This window comes from Calonectris borealis, chromosome 1 (genome assembly GCF_964195595.1).
Source record: "Calonectris borealis chromosome 1, bCalBor7.hap1.2, whole genome shotgun sequence".
Classification (NCBI taxonomy): Eukaryota; Metazoa; Chordata; class Aves; order Procellariiformes; family Procellariidae; genus Calonectris; species Calonectris borealis.
In genome coordinates, this window is record NC_134312.1 from 118854565 (window position 1) to 118876934 (window position 22370).

The window sequence follows — 22370 nt, forward strand, 5'->3', positions numbered from 1 at the left end:
TATGATGTGTCACTGATAACAACACTGCATGATCCATCCAAGCCACTCATTTACACACAAGTAATCTAACCATTTCTAACAGTGAGCAGTAATTTCTAAATGCATTTCTCTTTCTCTTCTGGTTGCATAGGTGAGGTAGAGGGTAAAGGCGTGCTTCGTTGGATGCTTACAGCAACCAAGCAAACAAAACCGACGCTAGGAAAAGCTGATTGGTTTATTTTACCCGCTATCCCATAAAAAGTGGTAATTGACATTTTAATGCATGACATGTTGCATTCCTTCATAACGCTACAGTAATTGAAGACACATGAAACTGTAGTGCACTGGGTGACCCTGGAGTGTGCCACACACCTGGAAGCAGTGAAGTTCAATTAATGTGTCATTGCTACTAATAACAGCTACTAGTGAGAACCTCCAGCCAGTTGCTATACCAGAGGAAACAGTAATCCTTGTATTTAGACAGATAGTATACAGTAAACACCAAGGATCCATTGTTTACATGCAGAGCTGTTTTGGATCAACAGTTAAAATCTTGTTCTCTTAGTAACTTGCTTTTTCACTAAATTTAATTTACCCCGGCACTGCATTTGTCTAGCTTTGTGTGCAAAAATTTGCAGATACTAAAATAAAATCAGCTGAGAGCCATTAGTAGACTAAATCAAATAGTACTGAGACAAAGGTTCATGCAATAAAAAAAGGACATAAATCACACACTTGTGCAGAAAAAACTATAGTAAAATGGCCTTAAGGATTTGATTTAACCTGTCAAACCCCAGGAAATATAGAGTTAAGAGTTGAAACTCCTTCCTTGACTTGCCTTATTGTTAAAATCAAGTTATCAAAAGTCCTATATCAGGCATATGCATATATAGATGTGCATACACAAACAGCCTGAATATTTTCTTCATTTAGTTTACAAAAATAGAGGGGACAAAAACTGAAAGTGTACAGCTGTGGTGGACCAGAACAGAGGCAGGGTTGAAGTTCTCCTTTTTAATATTTCAGCATCAGGTCCGATGTCATGAAATAGTAAACATCAGGCTCTTGAGACAAGTTATGTGTCCTAGGTGCTGAACCTAAGAAATTATTAAACCATTTAACCGAAAGCTCATAGGGAAGAAAAGATCATTCCAGTATGGCCTAGTTCTACAGCGTCTCTGTCCTCGCTAGGATTACAGAGTAGGATATCAAGTTACAAACATTACATCATTTGAAAAAGCCTCCACTGACTGAAAGCCATGTTAATACTGAAGACTATGATGTTGATTCATGAGGAGTTTAGCCTCTTCACAGGAACCCTGTTTGCAGTATCAGACCTGTGCATTTTTACTGGTGTGAGACAAATCTCAAAGGAGTTGTAGTTTCTGGTTGAGTAATCCCCAGAGATAAAACATCTTATTGAATATGGGTTTGAACTTCTGCAGAGTTTCACTCCTCTTCTAGCAGCTATCATCACCACATCTATTTTATTTCTCCAATCATGCTGCTCTCTCATCTTAGATTTGTCTAAGATTTATCTGTCAGCTTTATCTGCCCGTAAATTCATTTCAGCTCTCTAGCTGATTCTCTCAGGCATTCATGATAAATAATATTCTCTGTGTTCTTCATGCTCCTATTTCCTCTCACTTCGCTTTTATATGTCTCGGTCTAAAGTCTGTCCTACTGACCTGCCTGAAATCCCATTTGTTTATGGAATTAGAGTACAAACTTCCTCAGCGATGGGTCTCTAATAGTCAGTGAAGCACTGGGTAGGCAGTTGGGAGAATATTTATCTTGTATTAATTGCACAAATATTCAGCTCAGTCTAAGATCCTCTCCGGTTTTGTGAACTATCTAGTCCACGCTGCATGTGTTCAGAAGGTTGGAGACATCGGTGTAATCAATCCCACTGTGAGTATTTGCACTGTCCGATACTTGCAATCTATTCAGGGTAAACAGTTGTCTGCCAACCCCCCACTTTCCCAAGGTATGCTAATAGCATGTCTCCAGTGCTGGACAAACCCTGAAGCAGAGAAAGCTTGGAAAAAACCAAATACAAAAAGTATTTAAGTTCAAAGGGAGGAAAGAGGAGAAAAGCAGATTCAGAATTTGACTTTTATATTGGGTAGCAAGAGGTGAAGAAATAAAAGCCTTTCTGAAACCATTCAAGTGATAAAAGGAGTGTTTGGAGACAACAGTATGTACCAGTACCTGTTGATGGGGGGAATCTGCTGTCTTCTTCTCTCAGGAAAGAAGTACATTGCATTTCTGGAAATGCAAGAAAATTCTACACAGGTTTGGGGGGAAGGAGGGGTGGAGGGAGGTGTCTTTCTTTCCATTGCAGCATGGTGGCCACCATTTGGGAGACTTAAGCCCAAGAATATTATTTGGCTGAGGTTGATTGTATGGAGATGCTTATATGAGACCGGATGATCTCAGGAATATTCAGAAACTCCTACGGAGTAGCAAGAGAAAACAGTGGAATAATTTCATATATTGCTCCATAGCAACCTGAAAACAGATTTCTCTTAGGTTTTTTAGATAGGAAAATATCAAAAAAAAAACTTTTGAGACGTGAGGCTAGGTGTTGCAGCTTCTTATAAATAATCCAGTCCTAGCATCATTTCCAAACTTACAGTTAGCTACCTAAACTGCTGTGGGATTGGGTTCTTCCAAAGAGAATGTATAGAGCAGTGCAACACGTAATCTAGCCAGGAGGAAGATGTTAAGGGAGTGGGCTGATTCTTACAGCCTTCTTCCTACCTCAGACTTAGACATCTTCATCATCATGAGGTTCCCTGACTGGAAATTTCTTCTAATCCTTTCTTTTTTTTTTCTTTTTGTTTGTTTGTGGGGTTTTTTTTAAGAGAAAACGCAAAAAAAAACCCCACTGTTTAAGCTATAAGACTAGAGGCAGAATACCAGTTTTCCTCATCTTCCTGACATGTGACACAGTGGTCCTGAATTCATTAAATAAGAGTAAAGTTCAGTTGCCTTTGAGGAAGTTCGAACTTTTATCTCCATCTTTTCAACAACAGCAGCATATAAATGGGGCTGAGACTCACAGTCCCTCCTGTTCACACCAGGCTGCTCTACCTAGAAAAACTAATGTGCCCTGCTTGGCAGGGCAGTTGGCTGGGAGAAGGGAGTCCTGCATCTCATCCTATTCCAAAGACTTTTAATGCATTTGTGTGCAATGACCGTTCCCAAATAATATAAATTTTAAACAAAAAAAAAAAAAAAAAAACACACTTGGAAAAGACACCAAGCTTTGTCCCTTCCCCAGTAGATCTTGATTCTTCTATGCACAATGAAGTCCCTTCAGTAGGAGACTACCACACACACACTCAAGTGGACAATGGTCTGACACCTCAAACATACTCTTCATAGACAAGAGGCCTGCGGTTGAATTCCTTTGGACAAAGGAGGGAATTGAGTCTGGATCTTCACCATCATATCCAACAGATCTGTCTTGTTTGTAAAATGAGGACATCTTCTCCTGTTTATCATGGAGAGGAAGAAGGTTTCAGAGCATTTTCACAGTGTATTCACTGACTGTGTTGGGCACAGATCGAAGGAGAGAAGCAGAGATATATTGCTTCCTAGGTCTGCATCAGGTTCCATGCTAGCTCTGCCCTGCTGAGGCTGAGGTGCGACTGAGCATGTGTTTGGAGAGCTGAAATGATGAAAATCGGGCTTTAGATATATCCATAATTAGCCAGCAACTGAGTGGAAGTGTTCAGCATTCCCATTTTAGACTTCAGTATCTGCATTCTTCCTGAGTCCCTTTCTGGATCTGGCCTTGAGCTCCGAAACTGAGAGCACATTCAAATGGCATCCAGTGACTGAAGTGTCTAATTCTTTGGTATTGGTGGGTCTCAGGGATCAAATTTCAGGATCAGTGTCTAAAGGTCAAACAGATCGTTTTAGAGGGCAGTATCTTCTGAGTATCTTTCTGATGTTAAGAGAGACTGAACTTAGGTCATCTTTGTTCAGTTAAGATTGAACATATCCCAGGTTCCCGTAATAAAACATGATAATATGAACCCTGACAAAGGAAAAAGGCATGCAAAGTTATAGACAAAGCTGGAAACAATAATGAGAAATAGCAGTAAGTTCCTATACTGACAGTAGCTCCACTTTCAGATACGTTTGCTGACTGACTAGCAGCTCAGATACAAAACCTGTTGGAGTGAGTTTGTTGAGGGGTGAGTTACTGATACAAGCAAATGCCTTGTGTGCCCATGCAGGATGTTTTTGAAATGTTTCAGCGGCAAATGTAATTGCATTGTGGCAATTACTGTCCAAATGGCATAACTTTTCAATCTCACTGCTACCAGGGAAGCTCATGGTGACCAGAAGAAAACAGCTGTCTGTTTTTATATGGAAAGACATGACCAGAGGCGAGGAACACCTCTTGCATTCTGCCTTCGGTGAAGTCAGCTCACGTCGGCTCCTTACACACTCGCAAAGCCATGACTCTGCGAGGATGAAGATTGGGAGACTTGCAGCCCATTTCAAACAAGACTCCATGATATAAGGCTGTTCTCTGCTCTGACTCTTGAACCAAAAGGGATCACATCCATTGAAACCACACCACCAGTTCCCCAAAAGCTGAGCTTGTGAATCTTGGCTTTTCCCATGCCCTCGCCAGACCTTCCCAATCCGCTTGATCACACTAGCAAGGAGACAGACCCCCTCTTCCCACTCTTGTCAGTGCCTTGTCGTGCCTTGCTGAGACTGCACTGCTGCGAGTATTCCACACTGTTCTAAGCCGGTGGCTTGGGCAGTTGGCTGGTACACGTTCATTTGCAAGGCTGAGGTCTTAAGTACAAAAGAGCAACCTTCACTACAACCTCTGCTTCCCCTCTCCATCCCCTCTCCCTTGCAATAATGTCCCAGTCCCATGTGAGTGGATTATTTTGACTTAAATTTCTCTGTTCGTACATGGTAAAATACCTATTTAGAAATAAGCTATTACATGTGTTACAAAGCGTTCAACAGACAAATGCAAAAATATTGAATCAGGATATTACAACAAACCAAAAGTACAGTAATTAACAAGAGCATACACATTTGCTTATGAATGTGCTTAGAACATAGCAAAACATCATATAATGATGTATAAATAGCGTTTTCCATTCATCATTTCTAAATCATGACTAAAGTATTTATAAACTTTACCATAAAGTATTACCACAGTTCTTCTGATGGCCATTATATAATATATTGAATGCCAAGCAGCATAAAATACCATCAAAAAAGAGAGATGTTTTTGCATCAGAATTCCTCTATTCCTCACAGATCCATTACTCATCTCCACTAGATTAGTCACACTATTCATACAAGCTGAGGGCCACTGAGAAAACTAGTTCAAGTCACTGAACATAACTTTAAAAAAAAGTAAATAGAAATACTTACATTGACTTTCATAATGTTCAAAGGATTTCAGACAAATAGAGCAAAAACACTCCACTGTGTGCTTGGTTTTTCCTACTTCTTCAGCCTAGAAGCTTCCTCTCTATGATTGATACATTCCCTCTCCTGTTCCCAAGGACAGCTTTCACCTTTTAAACTATCTACCGTACTTAAAAGAAATATGGTTTGCAGCTTATATTAGCAGAAGCAAATGTTTGGTCATGAAAGTTTGGGCATCATAATTAATATCAATTATCTGAGTTTTATGAAAATACTTTCAGAAAATTCATCAAATTCCAGGTCCAGTTGGAAAAAAAATGAAGTTGGCCTTAACAAAATAACTTTATTCTCCTTAGAAAACTGAAATTGAAAACCTGACCCAAACATGAGCATTCATATTTTTAACTGAATATTTTTTGCAAATGTCACCCATTTGGATCAGTCTGTCAACTCTGACAACTCCTGCAGTGTTGCATGCCTATATTATCACTGTACGTTATGTACAAGCACTGTACTTTATGTACACTGTGTACCCTTTTCTACATCATGTGCAGAAAACAAAAATAAAGAGATTTACTAGTTCTAAGGGAAAAAAATCCTCTTATTTCATTTTTAAACAGCAGGTATTTTTCTGGATAGTTAGCTCAAGCCACTTTTGACAAACTCTAAAAATGCTATCTGAGTAATGAGAAAGAGTGTTGAGTTTTCCTTCCCTCCACTCTGATTAGAAATGGGATCCACGCCCCAGCTGGATATTTCCAGTTCATGCCCAGTAGAAATAATTTTCTGTCCGATTGCCAAACATTGTCCCATGTGGCCAGCAAAGGTTAGACAATAGCAGTAACACAGCTTCAAGTAAAGAGCTGAAAATGATCCCCTGCAACCGGAGGCCTCAATTCTGCATAGTTTAATAATTCTAGCACCATGATTTAACTTCCTTTTTTCCTTTCAGATATTCGGTACAAATTAATTGTATTGTCAATGCTTACGTCTCCTACCTTACTTATTTGTAAGGACACGTTCAAGTGGCATACTAGAAGGTTGATCCCGCGGTCTATACTTAACTAGTAATCCTCATGCACACTAGTAACCCCATTGAATATCAATATAAGATTGTGGTGCCAGGGAAAGTTAAACAAATCCTGAGGAATCTGTTTTATTAGCATTTATAGGATTTGTGTGTGTGAGCGTGTGTGTGTATACATCCACACTTGGGAACAGTAGTTACAGGAAAAAAAAATATAAGGGATTCCTCCGGGGACAATAAGCGCTGCTAGATCTTGAGCTCATACTGGCGCTGATGTTGCAGCCTGTAAATGTTAAAATATCTGATGATATTTTCTTTCCTGAGGAACTCGGTGGTATTTCTCACAGTTAATACGTCAGCTAAGCACATCAGACAAAAGTTAAGACCCGCACTGCGCTTGGCTCTGCACCCCTGTTTTCCCCAGCCTGGACCCGTCTAGCACTGCGTGCATTATACGAGCGAATGAGACCGAGAAACACGGGAAATCTACACGAACGTGAAAGACCAAAGCCACGGCCCTGCAAAGGTGTCTGTCGCAAGAGTTGACCGGGTGGCACCAGGACCGCTTTCACGGACACGGGTGGGGCGCCAGGCCCCGGCCTGCCGCCTGCCCCTGCCTGGGCCCTTCTTCCCCGCCACCGTACCCGCTGAAACACGCCAACGTCTGCAAACCGCAACCGAAGCGTCCCTGGAAACCCTCCCGGTTCCCGGCCGGGGCAGCGGTCGCCTCGCCCGGTTCCTGCCGCCCGGGCGGGCTGGGAGACGGGCGGGCGGCGCGGGCAGGGGACGGGAGGGGAACCCACCCCGCTGCCCACCCCGCTGCCCACCGGAGGGGCTTCCCGCCTGTGTGCCGGGACCCACTCCGCCTGCGAGACGCTATTTGCCTCTCCTTCAGGATTACCAAAAAAAGGCGTTAAACCCCCTCGTTTTCAGCTTCTCCTTCGTCAGCGCCTCCCCCGGGATCTCGCCTCCGCGCCCCGGCGTAAAATAAGCCCCTCGGGCTTGCCCCCAGTGCCAGCAGCCGCCCCGGCGCGACGCGGACACGCGTGGGTTGTGCGCCTGGCTGCCCCCGCCACACGCCTCCCTTTGCGGCGGGGCGCGGGGAAATGCCCCGCGGTCTCCCACCCGCATAAACGCCACGCACAGCCCGCGGGGCGCGCAGGGGCTTGGCCCGTCGGCGCAAGCCCCGGTGCCTCCCGGCGCGCTGCAGTCAGGCAATACGTGATTCGCGGCCGATAGTGTTTGTTTGTGGCGTGGTGGGCTTTTTTTTCCCACGCTTTCCCCTTTATTTTCCATTTTTAGTGTAAACCCTTGGGGCGGGGTGTGGGGGGAGCGAAATATTCCCCTGCGTTACAGCTCACCTGAGAAAGAAACGCTCTCCCTTTACCTCCCATCCAGTGAAGAGTTTCCCCCTGGAACCAAGGAAAAGAGTTGTTAAATAACAATGTTTTTTGTGTGCACCCAATTTATGATTCAACAGTAACGTATCAGTGAAAATATGAGCTGAATATTTAAATAATTAATTGTTTTATTTATTCTCCTTATTTATTTTCATCCCCGGCGTGGAGTTTCTCATCAAAACGGACGGAGGGAAGCTTGTCCCCGAAGGTCCCTGCAGCCACCTCGGACTCACCGAGTTGAATATTGCGAATTCACCTCGATAGGTTTGGGCCACCCTTGTAGCAACGTGATTTTTCTTTTTCTGTCGGGATTATATTGCAGACATTCGCAAACCTGCCCGTTCTCCAAACCACCGTAATTTGTTAGAAACGTAACGTGCTCCCCTCTCGCTTTTCTTTGAGACCAAATCGGTCGTCCCTATATATTGTCTACAGGACACAGAAATGTCCCATACAGTTTCCTTCTCGGGGTTAGCGATCGCGGAGCTTGTTGTATCGGACCCGTTAGGACCTGCCTTGAAATACGGCTACTTTTCCGCATATATATCTCTCAAATATTTTTTCTCCCGTATAATTTTTTTTACCTCTGCTAACGCGTCCAGTTTCGGCGGCGGGCGGAGGTTGTATTGAATTTTGAGAATTTCCCCGAAAGGCTGAAGTTTCTTTTCGACCGGTGTTTTTTCTAGATTGATTTTGGTTTGTTTTGCTCGGCGAAAAGTCCCAGGCGGAGCATGCCTCCGTAAAAAGAAAAACATAGCGGCGGGTTTAATCGCCGACTACATCTGCCGTCCCCAAGCCTGCGCCAAGTGTCCCGGTGAGCGGGGTACCCCTGCGAGAGGGGTACGGCGCTGCTCCTATTTTGCGGATAGAAAGGGCAGTCCAGGAGGGTAAAACGGGTCACATCGCCCGGGCTCCGCTGTGCAACGGTTTCGCTCAGGTTTCCTTGACCTGGAAGCCAGCTTTAGCCTAAATCCCACCCAGGACGGCAGGGCAGAGAGCCCGTTCCCGACCCCCGCGGTCCTCCCTGCAAAAGTCGCTTTCCCCCAGACACGCCAGCTAAGGGACGGGCGCGGTACCGGGTACCTGAGCCGGGAGGGGGGAGGATTTGGGACGGGACGGGGCAGGAGGCCGTGCGGGCAGGGCCCGGGGCCCGTCGGGGCGCCGCTCCCCCCCGCTACTTGCCCCACGTTTCAAGCAGCAAATGCAGAAGGTGCCCAAGCCTCCCTACTCCCTATTCCACGGGCGCGGTGAGGCAACCGGCTTCCCCGGGCGGCCGTCCCCGCGGGGGCGGCCCGGGAGGGGAGACTCGGGGCAGCGGTGCCGGCGCGGGGGGCCGCGCAAGTCCCGCCCGCGGAGACGGGGCCTCCGCCGGCGGCGGGGAGGTTAAAGAGCACGGCCTTTCCCTCGACAACGCCGGGCCGGGCTCTTTCTGGTGTAATAGGATAATTACAGAGGGGCGGGCGAGCTTAAGCAAACACACTCGCCCGCCGGCCAGGCCTCTCCCGGGGATTAATATTAAGGACCGGTGCATTGTGTTTTGCAAACGGACGATCCCATCCCCCTCGGCGCCCTCCCCGTGTCCCCGGTTGTGGAGCCGCGTCTCGCCAGACTCTGCCCGCCATTCTGCCTGGTCCCTCCTTTTCTTCGCACCGAGGGTTTTCTCCTCACTGCTCTAACCGCCGGCTGCAGCCCAGCTCCCCCCGCACAGCCGGGATGGTGATGGGGCCACGTGTGTCCGTGCGCAGCCGGCCCGCGCGGCAGCTTTTTGCAAGGGGCGCGGGACAGGGCTGGTTCCCCGAAGGGGTGGGTGTATGTACGTGTGCGTGCGTGTGTCCCCACGCCTGTGCCCCTCGCAGCAGAGCGGCGGTACCGTCGGAGCGCGAAGGGTCGCGGCCCGTCAGAGCCCGGCCGGGCACGGCGCGGTCCTGTCCGGGCCCGGCTTAATCCTGTCGCTCGGGTCATGACGCTGGCGGGGAGGGGGGGACCCGGGCATCGCTCTTGTTTTAGCGGCTGCTGTGACAACCTCTGCAAAAGCCGGCCCCGAGCTCTGCAATTACAGCCCTGTGAGCGCGGTGTCGCTCGGCTCTGCCCACGCCGGGGTGCGTGGGGCCGCCGCCGGGTCTCCGCCGCCTGGAGGGAGGGGGCCCGGGGGCGCCGGCAAAGCCCGGGCGCTCGGGGAGTTTCTTAACCTTCCCCCGGCGAGCCGCTTCGGCCGCTCCGGGGTTAAGCCCCGGTCATCGGCAGCCCGCCGGGCAGCGGAGAGTCACGTCGGGGGCAGATGAGCAGCGGCTGCCGGCACGGCACCGGCGGGGAGGGCAGCGGAGCCCCTCGGCAGCGCCCGCCGCCTCCCCCGGAGCTCGGCCCCGCGCTTCCCCTCTCCCTGCACGCAGCAGTGCGAGAGGCCATGAATAAATATATATGCGTGTGTGTGCCTTTGTAAATGTACTCGTGTGTGTACATATATACACACATACACAAACGTGTAATGTATATGCAAACTATATCTAATGTGTATATGTAGTATAAATGTGTGCTATATATACGGATGCATGTGTACATATGATACGCACACACATATGTATGTGTACCCAGGTACATTTTCCCCCTTTTACCAAGTGCAAAAACAACAGGGGAAAGTGCTCGGGTGAATAAATGGCGGTGCAGTGGGTCTGGTGAAGGAGGGCCCGCGCGTGTCGCGGCCCCACGCATGCCCGGCCCCCGGCCCCCCTCCGGCAGCCGGGTGCCGGTTGGGGGTACGAGGCCCCCCCCGGCGCGGCGGGGTCACGGCCGGTGCACCAAGCGCGTACGTGAGCGACGGCAGGTTACGGTGCAAGGGGGCCGCGGGTCTCCGCCGGCGCTCCGCGGCCGCTTAGGGAGGTCGGGGGGAGCGGGCTCGGGCTGCCACAGCAAACGGCCCCCGCCCCCGGCTCCCCCCGCCCCGGCCTCCCGTCCCATCGCAAGTGCTAATTGCGGCTCTTTTCTGGCTCCTCTGTATTTGGGTTCCTCGGAGGGCGCTGCGCGGGAGGACACGTCACGGATACATTATCCCCTCCCCTCTTGAGGCTCTCCTGGCTTTCTGCAGCCTTTGCTAAAGAATTAACCGAGGGGTCCACTTCAGAGCTCCGTCTGCCCCTGGAAAAAAAAAAAAAAAAAAAAAAGAAAGGAAAAGAAAAAGAGAAAGAAAAAAAAAAAGCGGAGATATCGGTGCTTTCAGGCGAGAAGCGTGGCGGCTAGAATTTCCGAGAGGAGGGGAATTTTACCTTCGATCCTTGCTGTATGATGAGGATCGCTTGCGGGAGGTGAATGTAGCAAACCTTCCCTTCGCCTTTGAAAGGCATGTCTATGCGAAAGAGCCACCGCTTTGCTCTTTAAATACGTGACAAATAATAATAATAAAAAAAGAAAAAACTCCCGATCTCGCAAATTCTTTTTTCTTTAAAAGGAGGAAAAAAACCAATAAATAAATCCAACAAAATCAAACTCGCGCCTTTGCCAGCGCTCGGACTTGTTTGGAAAGAGACAACGCTGAAGTGGCACTGGTCCCGAGGAAAACGGATCCTTTAATTTGACTCCGCATGAGAACCACATTTGGAGCTGGGCGCAGCGGCCGGAGCGGCGGGAGCAGCCCCGCGGCCAGCAGCCCCCCGTTCCCGCAGCCCCGCCGCCAGCCCAGCCCCGCCGCCGCCGCCCCGCGGGGCTCGGTGCCCCCCGCGCCCCGGCGCTGAAGCAGCCCCTCGGGGACCGGGGAAAGCGTCTTTCTGCCGCAAGACCAGCCGCCGCCCGCCGAGAGCTGGCCGAGAGGGAAACGTCTGAAGGAAATGCGAGCTTGTGATTTCGGAGCACTCCAGCCATCAGCTCCCTCCGCACCGGCTTTGACTTTCGTTTAGCGGGGGGGCTGCTTTGCCGGCTCGTCCTCTCCTCGGCATCTTGGGCTCCGGGACCAGATCATTTTGCACTTCGTTAAACCAGCAGCACGGTCTTTCCCTTTCTTGTGTTTTTTTTTTTTTTTAAGAGACAAAGTGTCCAAAAATGGTTCAGCCTGCTTAGCCCAATGATTTCTTGCGTGGACGCTCTATTTTTAATACTTTTTTATTATTATTTTTGGACGGGGAAGGATTGCATAGAAGAAATCCTTCAGTGAAGGGAGCCCAGTGCTTTGCTCCCCATTGAGGAGAAGATCCGATTCCAGCTGCAGGCAGAGGACGGTGGTTCGTGTAGGTCTTTCAGTCTCGGTTTCGAAGCGCTAGATATTGAAGGGTCAGAGCAGAACTGCCTTCTCCGAGCGGCTTGCCTGTCGTGGTTGTGGCTCAGAGATCGCCTCCCCCCTTCTCGCACCATTTCTGTTGGTGTTGTTTTTGTTTGGTTGGTTTGGCTTTTTTTCCCTCCCCTTTTCCCCTTTTTTTCTCCCCTTTTTATTTTTTTTATTATTATTATTTTATTTGATTTGGGTGAATTCCCTCCCTCCCTTCCTTAAACGAAAATACTAACTCTGAAGCCGAAATCCATGCCCCCTGCAATTCGGAAGAATCGGGTCTAATATGCCAGTGTCATCTTCGCCTTGCAGTAGTCGCGATGAAGGAAAAATCCAAGAACGCGGCAAAGACTAGACGGGAAAAAGAAAATGGAGAATTCTACGAACTGGCCAAACTCCTGCCCCTGCCCTCGGCCATCACCTCCCAGCTGGACAAGGCGTCCATCATCCGCCTCACCACCAGCTACCTCAAAATGCGAGCCGTCTTCCCTGAAGGTAACCACCCCGGGGCTCCCCGGGAGGGGCCGTCCTTCTCCCGCCCGGCCCGCACAGGAGGGACGGGGCAGCACTGCAGCCCGAAAAGGGGGGGTGGCACATACCCCGAGACGAGCCCGCATCGCCTCTACGTCCCGGGAGGAAGGGGGGTGCTTGCAGGGGTCCCAGCCCCGGGTGGCAAACGAGGGGCGAGCGAGGGAAAAGCCGCCGGCGGTGGAAGGGAGCCCGCCTGCCTGGGAAGAGGCGGCAGCGCTGCGCTGCCCGAAAGCCAAGGGTTGCCGCGGGGGAGGCTTGCGGAGGGCGGGCTGCAAGGAGCAGCTCTGATCCTGTGAGGCCTAAGCACGAAAACGGCTCGCCGCGGCCGCGCGTAGGAAGACGAGCCCCCCCGGGGGCTCGCGGGGATCCCGGCCGTGGGCTGCGCCGGGTTGGCGGAGGAGCGGGGGCGGGCAGCCTGGCCGGCGGCGGCGGGGGTGGCAGACCCGTCCGGTTAATCCCCCCGCTTCTTCCCCCTCCTCCTTTGCTGCCGGTTCAGCTCCGTCTGCTCGGGGGGACCGTCCCGAAGAGAGCGGGCTCCGCTCGTCTCCGCCGTGCCCGGCGTCTGCGGCCCCCGGAGGCAGCCGCCCCGGCCCCCGGGGAAGGCCTCTCGGCTCGGCGCTCCTGCCGGTACCCAGGCACGGCCTGGGGGAAAAAAAATAGTGTGGGTGTTACTATTATTTTGTTTTGGTTGGAGTTTTCTAGAGGTAGGGAAGCAGGCTGGGAAATAAGGCGCGGCGGCTTCGCAGCGAGGCCCTCCGTCTTCTCCTGGGGCCGGGGAGAGCGGGGAGAGCCAGTCCGAGCCCAGCCTGCCCCCGAGTGGGGCCGGGACCCCGCTGACCCCCGGCCGGTGCCGTGCGAAGCCGGGGCCGTGCGGGGAGGTGAGCGTCGGTGGCTCCTGCAGCTCTTCTCGGAGACACGCAACAACGAGGCCTGACACCTCTCTCTCCTTCCCCCGGGGTTTGGTAAAAAACACCCCCCCGTCCATCCTCGCACCTACACCCCGAGCGCCGAAAGGACGCACGGTTGGGGCCGCTTGGGGCGAGGGGAGGCAGGCCGCCGGCACCCATGGGGAGCCCTCGGCCGCCCGTCCTTTCCGTGCCGCCGCTGACCTGACCGGAGGCGTGAAATGAAACGCTGGTTAGTGTCTGCGGGTGGCTAAATAAAGCCCACCTCCCCCCTTTGTCATTTGTTTGTGCCTCTCCGGACGAGGGCGGGGGGGGGGGTGAAGGAATTAGCACATTCCGGAGTGGAAGGTCTGCTCTCCGTCGCGGTTTCTAAGGAGCTTTATTAAAAGCCTACAAATTAAAAAAAAAAAAAAAAGTGGGGGCGGAAAAAACCCACTCCCAAACCGAGAAAAGCTTACCGTTATGGCCATCTAATTCAGTAATTTCGAGAGCAACTACTAGCAGTGCTACGGAAAGCCAGGGCTTCTTTAGCGTGCGCTCCCGAACCGCGCCGAGTTAGCGGAGCAAAGGGAAGCGAGGCGCTGCTCCGCTGCGATTTCCAGCCATTATCCCCCATCGGGAAATTTCCCGATGAGAAATAGCGCGTCGTAATTTCGGGGGGCCGCTCGCCGGCCCTTGCTGGGGAACGTGCCCCCCGAATGGCTTTGATTTAGGAGAGAAGAAAAGTGGCACGTTTCGAGATGCCGCTGAATGTGTCCCTGCTTTTCCAGCCCTACTGATCCTGACGAGCAACAAGACGACCCTGAGAGCAGGTTTATACCCACAGCTCGGGTGTGTTTTATGTGTCTGTCTTCCTTAAACAGGCCGGGCGTGCGCTTCTGCACACTCTGCTTATTAAGAGCAACGTTTAAATGCATACAGCGAATTCCTGATCTTTCATCGTCTTAAGCACGGATGGAAATACGTTTAAAACCAAATCTTCGCATCCAGGGATGACAGGCCGCGGGAATAACCGCCTCCCGTCCCCGAGCCGTGCGTTTAGTGCCTGGGAGGGTGGAGGGCAGAGGGGGGAGCCGGAGAGAGGCGGCCGCGGACTGTGCCCGTTCCCCCACCGGCTGCAGTAGGGCGTTTGGTGCCGGGCGGGGTGGGCTGTCCGACGGCACACGGTCCCGCATTGCCCCTCTCTTCCCTTTCCCTCGGGATTTGTGTGCGGAAGGAGAGGAGGGGGGTCCTCTCCCCCCCCATACCCGGCTGGTGGTTTCCAGTTGGCTTTACTGGGAGGGGAGAGGGGGAAGCCCAACAGCCCGAGAGGGGTGCCCGGCACGGCATCTTAAATTCTGTGGGCAGCAAAGCCTGGGGGAAGCGCCCCTTCGAGCGTGCTGGACCCGACGGGTGGGGGGCACCCACGTCCGAGATCCTGGGGTTTGAAATAGAGGTAGGCACGTTACAGGCCCCTTCGCCACCCGTCGGCCTCTGGTCCCGGGGCAGTGGGAGCCGCGCCGCCCGCGCTCCCCCAGGAGTCGCCCCCGAAGTGGCTGCCACCGCGTGTCCAGCGCTCCGGGCCTCCCCGGCCGGCACCGAGGCATCACCCCCGTAAGGCTCAAGGGAGTTTACTTCTTCCAGCTCGCGGTGGCAGGGGGGGACAGGCCTGAGACGCCTCCAGCATGCGTGCTAGGCCCGGGGCAGCTGCAGCCAGCGTGATCAGAAATGTTGTCCAGCTATAAAACTGGCTTCCAGCTCTGTCTAGACTGGAGGGGAAGAGAGAGAGAGAGGGCTGTGTTTTTTAAAACTCCGGTGGATGGCTTCCCCCACCTACCTTATTTCCAGAGGGAGCTGACACATAGTTTAGGCAAAGTTTGAGACCCTCGCGAGGTGTCTGGTCCCAGCGCTTCGACAGGGCTTGTAAGGGGGTTCAGACACGTCTCCCCCTGCTCACCCCGGCTAGGGTTTTCCCGAAGATGCACATTTTGGACTAAACTTACAGATCCCCCCGCGGAGGCGCCCGATCAGGCTCAAAGAAGTGAGAGTGAAATGAGATTTATATTCCAGCTCCTTTCTCCCCTCAAAGTGCAAGCCCTGGAAGGCACAATACCGTGCTCCGTTATCACAGATTTTGTCGTGAGGTTTCGCTCTGACCTTCAGATTCATGAATTAAAGTCCAGGAGACAGAAACCTACAGCCTCCCCCGCGCTCCCGCTCTGTAAGATCGTCTTCTCTTGTGTTTTGATTTTTTGCCAAGGCATTTATTACTGTAGAACAAAAACACACCACGGGACTTCTTCTGTCTTGACTGTCAGTATTTTTTTTTCCCTAAAAATGAGCAAATGAAAGAAAGAGAAGAAATTGCATTTAAAAACTGCGATTCTCTGCCCCCCGGTTATGGCAGACTGGTTAAATTGTGACCTTCCCCATCCCCGACGCAGTTTCCAAAACTGACTATAAAACTGCACATTTATGGATATTTAAACCGGATGGGAACGAGCTAATTAATAAGTGACCCAAAAGATAATGTGCGCTATACAAAACAATCTGAATAAAATGACTCAGCGGTAGATCTTAGACCTGTTCCTTATTCCGAGACGCAGACAATAGAAATTACTAGGAGCATACGGAGTTTTCGGTCCCTATTTAAACCTGAATGTATATTTTAACGTGAATGTATATTTTAAGAAAATCAAGGCGAATTGCAGCTATTTCATCTAATTTTCATACGCACTCGGAAGAGGTTCATTAATGCATTAAATAAATAAATAAAGCCCAAGCCGACGGCGTGAGTAATCCCTCTACGAAACCGTGCGTCTATTGTAATAACCGCTAATAGTGGCATTAAAGGTTTTACTAAATCAAAAGTGCCATTAGGGCTTCTCTGGAGCTGCGCGGCCGTTCCCAGGAGGCGGGAACCGGCAGCCCCTCGGTGCGGGGACGGGCGGCGGCGGCGGGGTCACTCCGGCCTCTCCCGCCCGGCGGGGCGGGAGGGGGTCACTGCCGTGGGGTAGCTGTGGCTCTGCCCAGGACCTCGCTGTTTATCTTGCGCCCGCTTTCGGGCCTGTTAACATGACCTGGTGTTTCTGGCTCTCCGGGAAGAGCCGGGTTTGCGTTTGTCCGGCTGTCCTGGAGGGCGTTTTTGTTGTTTGTTTTTTTTTTTTTTTTTCTTTCAGACTTGGCCTTTTTCTTTTTTCCTTTTTCTTCTTCCTTTCTTTTTTTTTTTTTTTTTCAACTAAAGTCTTGATCTTTACGTCCGTCCCTCCCATCGCCCAGCCCTCGGCCGCCTTTCCAGGCGGTGACTCTGAAGCCCGCAGAGAGGAGGCGGGCGGGCCGGTACATCCCCGCCGAAGTTAAGCTAACGCAGCCCTGCTCCTTCCCAAAGCGACCCCAGCATGAAGGCCTCCCGCCCCGAGCAGGGGTTACCCCCGCCGAGGCCGGGGGCTCCCCGTCGGCTCCAGACCCGTCCCGGTCCCTCGGACCCGCCTGTCAAGCGGTGCGATCCGTCGGGGCTGAGATACCTCGCCCCCCGCTGTAGACGGAGCTCAGGGCAAGGTGTCAGCTCTGCCCCACGCCCAGAGCCCCGCTCCTCCACCTCACGGCCTGACAGGCCACCCCCTCCCCATCCAACCCTGGGCCTCGCCTAAACGAGGGAGCCAAACCTAGACGGAGGGCAGGGGCCGCCTCCGCCCCGTCCCCAGCGGGTGCCGGGGCTGGCAGCTCGCCGCTTCCCCGGTAATTTCCCCGTTGCTCTCCCGGCCGAGGGAGGCACGACCGCGCTGGGGAAAAATCCCCCAGGAGAGGCGGCGCTGAAAATCCCGGCGCTTACAGTTGACCCACGTTCCTTGTGAAGGATGGCTATTGAATAACGCGGGGGGACCGTGCGCTCCGGGGGAGCCCGGGGACAATACAGTAGACACAAAGGAAATACTCCAAGTTACAGGGCAATCCGATACTTAACATAATACATCGCTAAGTAATTCTTTTAGCAGAATCCCAAGCAGAAAAGCTACCGGGCTTTCAAATGTGTGTGTGTACGAATTTATATATTTGGAGAGCAAAGGTGGGAGTTGTTCCCAAATATTTCTAGATCTTATTACAGTTTAACTCACCCCCCTCCCTGGAAACTGGGAAATGGCACAAAATGAATGTTGAGGTACTTTGAAAAACAGTCAGAGATGTCAAAAGACGGTGGGGGGGAAATCGTGCCCGGGTTTGCCGAAGGGAGGGGGACGCGTTCCTGTGAGAACCCCCACGTCTTTCAGCGGTAAAATAGCACGTACTTTGGGGTGCCTGTGCAAAACCCCCTCTCTGTCCCTGGGACGCCGTTGTCGGAGCCGAACCTGCTAACTGGTGCGGGGTTGGCGGGCACAACTGCGATTAGGGCCGCTTCTTGCCCCCTTAGCGTTGCCTGCCAGGCATCCCGCTGTGCCCGTCCTGCCCTCCCAGCACGGTCCCGGTCCCGGTGGGGACAGGAGCGGCGGTCGTTACAGACACCGGTAAATGGAGGGCAAACAAGGAGAGGGGTTCATCTCATCCGTGTCTGCCGACGGGATGCCAGGAAAGAGGAGGTTGCGCCCGGGCCGGCGAGTCACCCACCCCCGCAGGCAGCGCTTCGCCGTGCCAGCTCCTGCCCGCCGGGGCGGGCTCTGCCGCTAAGCCCGGCTCCGGCCCTCCGGGCTTTGCTCTACCGGCAGCGCCCGGAGTCGCCCCAAGCCGCTGGCTGTAGGCGATCCCCTACCCTCTAGCATGGCAAGGGGGCTGCGCTCGGGGGACAGGCCACCCCCTCGGGTGTCCCCAGCATTTGCAGGAAGGGTGCGCCAGCTGCTCGCTCGCTCGCAGGGAAATCGCTCTCCGCGCTAGCGTCGCAGGTAATTCGTGCTGCACTGGGGCATTTTTAAACGTTTCCTTGGAAATGACCCGTCCGACAACGCACCGGCTGCACAGCTGGTCAGAGACCCGGCAGCCTTCCCCGCCGGAGACCCCTTCCCGGCCGGGGCCACCCTAGCAAACTCCCACCGCGTTTAAGCGATGTAGGAAACGCTCGCTTTGTATCGGCAGCTCTTTTGGCCTGGCTCCAGTCCAGTGAGTGAAAATGTGCGTTATTTACTGGCTGGGCAGGAGGAGCTCGTCTGAGTCTATTGCATCCATATGCTGCGCGTTTGCAAATTTCTCGGAAGTTAAGCTAATGGGCGTTAGCCCTTCTCTGAACGTAAGGTTTTATTCGTTTCGTTTCCACCTTTAAAGCGATCTGCTGGTGGATTAAATGATAAAATCACCGGCTTTAAAATAAGCTTAAACGAATGCCACGCTGATCCACCAAACATTTACGTTTGATGCGAGTTCGCAATTGCAACTCCAATTTACAATTTCAAAGGCAACAAATCTGCGGATGTGACTTTTTTTTTAGTCCGGGTTAGGAAAGAACCTCAAAAATAGTGGAGATTTTCGGGATGCTGTGAAACCGTACCTGGCCAGCCGTGATGGACAGGACGGAGCAGATGATTGCCACGCACGGGTGAGGTTCGTTCTTGAAGAGCTTCTTCGTGAATGACTCTCACAGAGTAAATCTGCTTCGTCCTTCGGAAAGTTAGGGCTCTGAAACGACAGTTTTTACACCGCTAGGCGTAACTCCCTTTGTAGGGTTATAATCCCTTTCCGAGATTGGCAATTAGTAAATCGAAATAAGGGCAAGCCGCGCAGCACCGGGACTGATTCTATCGGTTGCGTTTGTTACCTCCTCGGGAAAGAGACTGCAGGATGTCAAACTTTGCGCCCCAGGGGAAGCAGTGCTTCAGCAGAAAGAACTTTTTGACTGGTCCCTGGAAGTTTAGGAGCCTTCTCCAAACCGCGAATTGGGAAATGGCCGTAGAAAAGTGCGACTTTTCGTTTGGTTCTTCAAAGCAAATTTCCCAATGCATGGCCAAACACTTCTCTCGGCGAAAGGAAGGTGTCCTTCCCCAATCCACAAGAAAGCGCAGCGGCACACCGTGCGCTTCTGCGGCGCGGTTTGGAGAGAGCCGCTGGGGAAGCCGGAGCGACTAACACGGGGCAAGGGGACAGACGCATCTTCTTTGAACCACCCTTGGGTGCTGCTACTGCCTTGCGACGGCAGCAAGAAGGTACCTTGCCTGGCGCTGGGAGACGGAGGCTCCTTTGTGCTTGTCCGGCGGGAGCGGGGCGTGAGGCGAGGCTCCGGTGACACCGGGGCACCGGGAGGAGGCGAAATTCGGGGGGAAGCACCGCGGGCAGCCGCGCTTCGCCACGCGTCCTCTCCGCCGCCCCCGTTCCTCCAGTGGGAGATCCTGCCCACCCCAAGGGACGCCCCAAGAGCGGGCAGAAAGGCTCCCATCGTTTCTAGACCAGGGCTACCTGCGGACACTCGGCCAAAAGGTGCGCGAATCCGGGAGGGCTGTAGGCGGAACGTTTAGAAACACGCTCCAAAGCCGGAGCTTAGGGCAGGGCTTTCCGCCTCGGTCTCAACTTCTTCTCCCTCCCGGAGTAACGGAGCCGAGCGGGGCTCCCGGTGCAGCGGCCTTTGCCCCTGCAAACTTGCGGCAGGAGGTTTCTTTGAAAGCACCTGGTCGGCGAGAAGGCACCGGAGGAAAACGCGGTGCTCGGTTTCGTGGCTGCACATCAGTTTGCAGCGACACTGAAGGCTGCCCGGGCTGAAGAGCGGAGGGCTGTGCATCCATCGCACGCGTGTGCGCCCACGCGAAACGTTACAGACGGGACCCCCGGTGCCCCCGGCCGCAGCGAGCCAGGGCGCTTGTGAAGTCCGACTCGCCGCGCCCCGGCCGCCAACACCGCCGGGCTGGCAGCACCGAGCATCCCCTCCTTTCACCCGCCACCGGCCCTTCCGCAGAGCCTCTCGGCTGCAGGGAAGCACGGGCAGGAACTCCCTTAGGGCTCCGTGGCCTCTCAGAAGCAGTGCTGTAGCCCCGGGGGCTTAAGCCTTCTTTTCTCTCCTTTCTCTGCAGAAAGGAGGCATTACATGGATGCGGTCCTGTCCCCCTTTCCACCCCAATCTGTGCGCTCTTGGGGGCAACGGCACGCTGCAGAGCCTGCCATCAGTGCCGACATGAGTCTCCAGCTCTTCGGCTGGCACGGGTAGTGGTCTCAGCTCCACCGGGGAGCTGGTGCAAGCCTTCTTTGCACGGACGAAATGGAAAACAAACAAACAAACCAACAAGCAAACAAACCCCAGACCAGCGCCCCCCACGCCCCCCACCCCAAGCCCCCAACAACACAGCTCTATCGATAACCTTTCGCTGTCACCAAGGCAGCGCCGGGCGCACGGCCCCCCCCAGCCCGCCGGGCAGCGCTAGGGCGGAGCGGCGGGGCCGGGCCGGACCTGTTGGGTCAGCGGGGCCGGAGCTCGGCCGGGGCCGGACTGGCCGCCGGCGGGGGCGGCGGGGAGGGACGCTGTGCAATCGCGCCGGCAAATTGCTCGGTCCCGTCAGCTCGAGGTGAAGAGCCCGTCGGGGCAGTTTCTCCCCGACTGAGCTCCGTCCCTCTTTAACATCCTCAACCCCCTCCACAGCCGGGACCCGCCTTGGCCAGCGTGGGGGTCGTCGGCACCGGCACCCCCGCGCAAGCCACGGCCGGCGGCAGGGGCGGAGGGCAGCGGGGCAGGGGCGCCGCGTTGGGCAGGCCCGCGGCCGGTGTCAGGGGCCGTCCTACTGCACCTCCCGCGGGGAGCACGCGTGGCTGGGGCAGTAATTGAAGACAGGCGAGTGTCTCGCACCTCCTTGTGCCTTCCGTGTGGGAACTCCCCGCTGAGCGCCAAGTGCCCTGGGCCGTGCCTGGCAAAGGCCGCGGGCAGGCCCGGTGCTCCGCGCCTGACTCCACGGCGGCTCGTCTCAGTGTGTAGCTAGTCTTCCCTCATCCTGGCCGCGGGGGAAAGGGGAACCGGCACGGTGCTTCTGGCAGGACGGTGCCGGCATGGCGGGCGAGGGGCAGCGGTTGGGGCAGGCGCCTCCCTGGGGGCGCACTGGAGGGCGGGCGGCTCTCCGGGGAGGGAGAAAGTGCGTCTGCGGGGGGTGCCCTCGCCGGGACCTCCAGAAAAAGAGCGATTCCCTTCCCACGGGTGTGTGTAGAAGGGACTCAGCCTTTCCCACCTCCCGAGCCCCCACGTGGCGGCCTGGCCCACTCCCCGCGGGAGAAGGGGGAAGAGCGGGCGGGTGCGGGCAGCGCGGGCAGCGCGTGTCCCGCCGGGGAGGCAGAGCGGACCCGGCTCCGCTTCCCGCTCTAACCAGCTCCTTGGTTCCCTTGCAGGTCTGGGCGACGCCTGGGGACAGCCGAGCAGGATAGGGCCCTTGGATAACGTGGCCAAGGAGCTCGGATCCCATTTGCTTCAGGTAGTGGACGCCTTCCTTCTCTCGTACGCGCAGAGCATCGCAAGTCTGGTGTTGCGGTGTGATCAACCCTCCGCCTCTCCTTCTCCTCCGCATCCTCCTCTTCCTCCTCTCCCCCGCACCGCGAGAGGAGCCTGGGTGAAGCCTTCCTCTTACTCCCGAGCCTCACACCGGCTGGGAGGGGAGAAAAACGGAGACACCAATCACTTCTTTTTTTTTTTTTTCCCGCCTTTGATATTGACAGAAATTACAGCTTACCATGGCACTAAGCGGCTCTCTGTGCACGCAAAGTGTCTCCCAGCCGTAAAAGCGATAATCAATCAGACGCCCCAGCGCTGCTGGGGATGTCCCGCAGGCAGCCCCCGGCGAGCGGCAACGGGGAGCGCGTTCAGGCTGGAGGGGTGCCGGACGTGGGGCATCCTCGTTCTCCTCCGGTGACTCGGGAGGGGAAACCTGTGAGGGAGCGCAGGGCTCCCGAGGCGGGGGGTGAACATCTGGATTAGATCTCCCGTGGACGTT

General features: G+C 53.9%; 1 protein-coding gene across 1 annotated transcript in view; it reads left to right on the plus strand.

Annotated features, from left to right (window-relative positions):
- The first annotated feature begins 10496 nt into the window (after positions 1-10496).
- The window catches only part of SIM2 (SIM bHLH transcription factor 2), a 66894-nt gene continuing 55020 nt past the window's right edge, over positions 10497-22370 (plus strand). Inside the window, exons 1-2 of the mRNA XM_075172432.1 lie at positions 10497-12571; positions 21772-21854. Coding sequence (XP_075028533.1) covers positions 12397-12571; positions 21772-21854 — 258 coding nt within the window. The 5' untranslated portion in view covers positions 10497-12396. The remainder of the gene's footprint in view (positions 12572-21771; positions 21855-22370) is intronic.